This window comes from Galeopterus variegatus, unplaced genomic scaffold (assembly GCF_000696425.1).
Source record: "Galeopterus variegatus unplaced genomic scaffold, G_variegatus-3.0.2 Scaffold6152, whole genome shotgun sequence".
Classification (NCBI taxonomy): Eukaryota; Metazoa; Chordata; class Mammalia; order Dermoptera; family Cynocephalidae; genus Galeopterus; species Galeopterus variegatus.
In genome coordinates, this window is record NW_007732263.1 from 10812 (window position 1) to 15437 (window position 4626).

The following is a 4626-nucleotide window of genomic DNA, read 5'->3' on the forward strand; positions in this document are numbered from 1 at the left end:
CCCCGGCGCCCCCCGGCCCGGCCCGGCGCCCGCCGCCTGCCCGGCCCCCTGCCACTGCCAGGAGGACGGCATCATGCTGTCGGCCGACTGCTCTGAGCTCGGGCTCTCCGCCGTGCCAGGGGACCTGGACCCCCTGACGGCTTACCTGTGAGTATGCGCCCGCACGTCCCTTCCCTTCCCGCCGCTGCTGGCTGCTAGCGGGCGTCCTGTCCAGCCCTCAGTCTAAGGCACCTGCCCGCCCGTCCCCTGGGGCATGGGCATCCGGAGGAAAGCTCTTCCCCTTCCAAGGTGACTGCTGCGGGACTGGGGAGGGGAGAAGAGTCCGAGGCTAAAGATCAGGCAAGCCCTGAGCCTCCGCTTCCCTTACTTGGTTTCCCAGCTGGCCTCTGTGCTTGTGGGTTCACTGTGGGTGTCCAGGCTTGGCAAGGTGGTTCTGGACCCTGAGCAAGAGGGACACGGGCTTGGCTGCCTCTTCTTCTCCAGCATGGCAGTGCTCAGGACAGTGGAGGAAGGCAGAGCTGACCGAACTGGTGGTGGAGGTGAGGGGAGTGTGCCCCAGTGATCTGGAAATGATGTCTGTTTCTCTGCCATGGCACAGAGAGCAGAGCTGTCATCCTGAGGCTGGGTGGCCTCGGTGGGGGGTCCCAGAAACTGGAACAGGGGCCTTCCCCACTCGTCTCCTCAGAAGGGGACTCTGCCAGCACCATCTCCCTTCGAGGAGGCCTCCTGGCTCCCAGAGGGGCCTCCCTCAAGTCCTGTCCCGAGAGGCTGTGTTGGAAACACTAATTTGTGGGCAGGCACCGAGGCTGCAAACCAGAAAACCATTTTTAGAGTCTGAGTTGGGGTGAGATGGTGTGTGAAGGGGACCCTACTGGGGCAGCTGTCCTGACAGCTTAGAGGAGCTTCTCCTCAGAGCCTGCAGACAGGGAGTGGGGTGGGGGCTGCTTCTGGCTGCTCACCACCTGGGCAGACCCCCCACCCCCGCTCTGGGGAGAGAACACCTCCTCAAGCTTTGCCCTGCCCAGGTGCCATCACCTCTTCTCAGAGGAGGCAGAGCAGGTGGGAAAGTCTGGGGATATCTGCTCAAGGGTAGGATCCCAGAGCTCCTGCTGGCCTGAGAGAGGCCCCACATGACTTTGGGGTTCCAGGACTTGGGAGCACTGAGGAAGAGGGTGTGGACTATTCATTATTGGAGCCCAGTAAGAGTTTGTTGAACTAAATGGGGCAGTGTTGGCACTGTCCTGGTGGGGTGTGGAGGGTCCTGAATTGCAGCTCTTCATGGGGCTCCCCTCCCAATCTCTGTGTCCCCAGTTGAGATGTTCTCCTCCACTCCAAAAGGCACAGGCTGTGGGCCAGGGAAAGGAGTGAGAAGGAAAAAATAGTGTCCATATTCCAGAGGGACTTGAGTGCTTCGCAGTGCAGGGGGTGACGGCAGAGGCAAACACAGGAATACAAAGCAAAACCCCGTGCAGAGCCCTGCAGAGCTGTGAGGCGCCGCAGCAGCTGGCAGAGCAGGGGGCTCTGTCCCCTCCCCTGCTACACCCACAGCAGCCCCACTTTTAGCAGTTTATATAGTGAGGGCATATGACCTGGCTTCAGAAAACAGGGTTGTGTGGCTAAATAGAGTTTGGAAATGACTTCTACAGAGCTTTTATTTGGGGGAGCACAAGGAAGGTCCCCTGCCTGGATTTAAGGCACAGAGGACATAGGGCCTTCCAGAGGTGGATTGGTCCAGCCTCCTTTCCCAGCATCTAAGTCTTCCTAGATCTTCCTAGTCTAGAAGGACTTGGGGAAGAAGGTACAGTGCCACCTTCGGAACCCAAGTGTCCCACCGTTCATGCTGATGGATTTTTCCCACTATCTTGTCACAATTCCCTCGGAGCTGTGAATTCCACGTGTGGGTTGAGTGGAGGTGGGATTTTCTGAGCTGGTCCTGTGTCTCCCTGGGTATTGAGAAAGCCCCTCTCTCCCAAGACTCAGACCATGCACCATGCTACTGGAGTGGGAGAGGGGAGGAGACGGAGTATGGGTCCTGTGGCAATGTGGGGAATTTAGCAGCAGGGTTTGGAATATTGGAGAGAGGTGGGAGAGGACTGTGTTCTCTGTCTTGGGCTGTGGAGGGATCCCACCTGAGTGGTGCCTGAAGGAATTTCTGCTGGGGGCAGTTGTCCTGAGGGAGGCTTAGAGCAGAAGGCTTCCTTCTTTGTCCTCTCAGGAAAGCAGGCCAGCCACAAAGGCGTCTGGAGGTGGGGGTGAGTGTTGTCATTGAGAAGAGCCAGGACAGGGAGGTCTTGGGGCTCCTTTCTTTTCTCAGCAATGTTAGGAAATGTCCAGCCTGGTCTTGCCCCCTTGTAGCGCAGCTCTTGCTGAGGATGGTGTGGATTGGCATCTGATAATGTAGCCAGCAGTTCCTCTCTGGGCCACCCAAACCTTGGTTCCTTCCTAGCTCTGCCACCTACTGAGAGTCACTGGACACCTCTAAGCCTCAGGTCATTCATGTTTACATGGAAAGAAGGAAGTGGGGTGGATTAAATGAGATAATATGACCATATAAAGTGCCCAGCAAAGTGCCCAACGTGCAGGGGGTGACACAGAAATGGTACCTATTATTGTCATGCCTCCTGTTGGGCACTCCATGGAGGTGGAGGTAAGCTACCACACAGCGGGGAGATCGAGCTCAGTGGGTGACTGCAGAACTCAAGGGATGGCTTGTGGCAGGAGGAAGAGAGGTGTGTGCTGGGGAGTCTCCCGCAGGGCTCTGCTCCTGATCAACGTTTGGCTGGTTTTGGGGGCTTGGGATCCCACCAGTTGGTGAACACTGGGGACTGGGGATTGGGGGTGTACTTAGATCTTCCTGGCACAGGGTTGAGAAGAAAAAGTAAGATTAAAGGATTTGGACGTGCAGGAAGTGGCAGGCCAGAGAGTACTTGAAGATCCTTAGAAGGAGCCATCGATGGACCCACAGGAGGCGGCAAGGAACTACGGGCTCCAGAAGGTACCTACGGGTCTTCTTCTGTGTTCCTTGACCCCACTCCAATAAAAATTACTTTACATCTGCTCCCCCACCCCAGGCGGTGCAATTCCCTCTTTCTAGCTGATACCTTTTATGATGTAGATGCCTCCACCTCCCTCCATCTGGGGTCTAGGGAAGCCCAGAAAGTCTTCTTTATATCTAACTGGTATCCTTTGCCTTGACGCTCAAGTCCAGAAACTCTAATGGCTTTGAGGCCCAATGCCAGCTCTGTTTGATCATGGTCAGGAAAACAGGCTTCGAATACTCACAATCGTTCTAGTGTCTCTCTTTTGTAAAAAGTCTCCTCCCAAACCATAGTCTCAGGGAGGCCCGTTGAGACTCAGTGGGGCTGGACATTCTCCTTGGGCAGGGTCTGTTCTGGGAATGGACCTAGTGGGGAGGGAGTCCCTGGCTCTGGGGCATTGCCATCTGATGGTGATGGGAAGGCACAGTGTGTCTTGCTCTGTTCCGTCACTTACGCATATGACAAGGAGATGGGAATACACAGAGAGCAAAGACTTGTCAGGCAAACAATACCCAGAGTTGCCCCTCAGCAGGAGAGTCTGGGTGGTTACTCTGGGTCCCTTCTTTATTATTATTATGATTAATTTTATTCCAGGTAGCATGATCCTCTATCTGAGTCCCTTCTTTCACCCCCAAAGCTGAGCAGTATTGGGAAATAGATGGTGTGAGAAAAAGTGTTCTGGGCAGCTAGTCACTCTAAGCACCCATTTCCATCACCCACTGCCACCAGGGCTCAGGGACAGGCCACCCCTCCACACAAGCCCTGTGTCAGACTTCTTATTGCTTTCTTGGGAGCCCACTCCCTTTAAGACTGCCTGTGATCACCACTGGACTTGGAAAGGTCAGACGGGATGAGGGTGTGTGTGTAGATTCAGGGTGACTGAAACCTCCTCATCGCTGCCTGGGGATGTCTATGACCAAGAAGAAGGAGGCAGGGTGCTGGAGGGAGAGAGCAGAGGGGTTAGCAGCGTGGGCACCGGCCACGACAGGGCAGGTTTCATGTCATCACTTACTAGTTGTGTGAACCTGGCCAGTTGATTGGCCCCATCGCTGCCTGGGGATGTCTATGACCAAGAAGAAGGAGGCAGGGTGCTGGAGGGAGAGAGCAGAGGGGTTAGCAGCGTGGGCACCGGCCAGGACAGGGCAGGTTTCATGTCATCACTTACTAGTTGTGTGAACCTGGCCAGTTGATTGGCCCCTCTGTGACTCAGTTTCCTCATCTGTAAATGGAGCTAATACCTATCTCATAGGGTTGATTTGTGGATTCACTAAGCTAAGGCTTGTAAAGGGTTTGGCATGGTGGCTGGCCCATGGGAAGAGCTCAATAAATGCTAGCCAGTGTTGTTGTTAGGGTGACCAGGGCCAAGAAGAATTAGTCATGGAAGTCTTCCTGGAGGAGGAAGTCTGGGAGCTAGCATTGGAAGGAGAGGAGCAGCACTGTCTTGTGAAGGTGTGGGATGGGCGTGTGTGTATGTGGGGCTGAGAGAGGGGAAAGAGTGGCTGGCAAGGACATGGGATGAGCTGTATTGGAAACAGCGTAGCTTTAGTTCTTTCCTGCCTGGTACAGTCTTAGAGCTTCATGGGAGGGG

General features: G+C 55.2%; 1 protein-coding gene across 1 annotated transcript in view; it reads left to right on the forward strand.

Moving 5' to 3' along the window:
• Window position 1: 1 nt before the first annotated feature.
• The window catches only part of LGR6 (leucine-rich repeat containing G protein-coupled receptor 6), a gene marked incomplete at both ends in the record, with an annotated part of 125197 nt that continues 120572 nt past the window's right edge, over window positions 2-4626 (forward strand). Inside the window, one exon of the mRNA XM_008590488.1 lies at window positions 2-147. Coding sequence (XP_008588710.1) covers window positions 2-147 — 146 coding nt within the window. The remainder of the gene's footprint in view (window positions 148-4626) is intronic.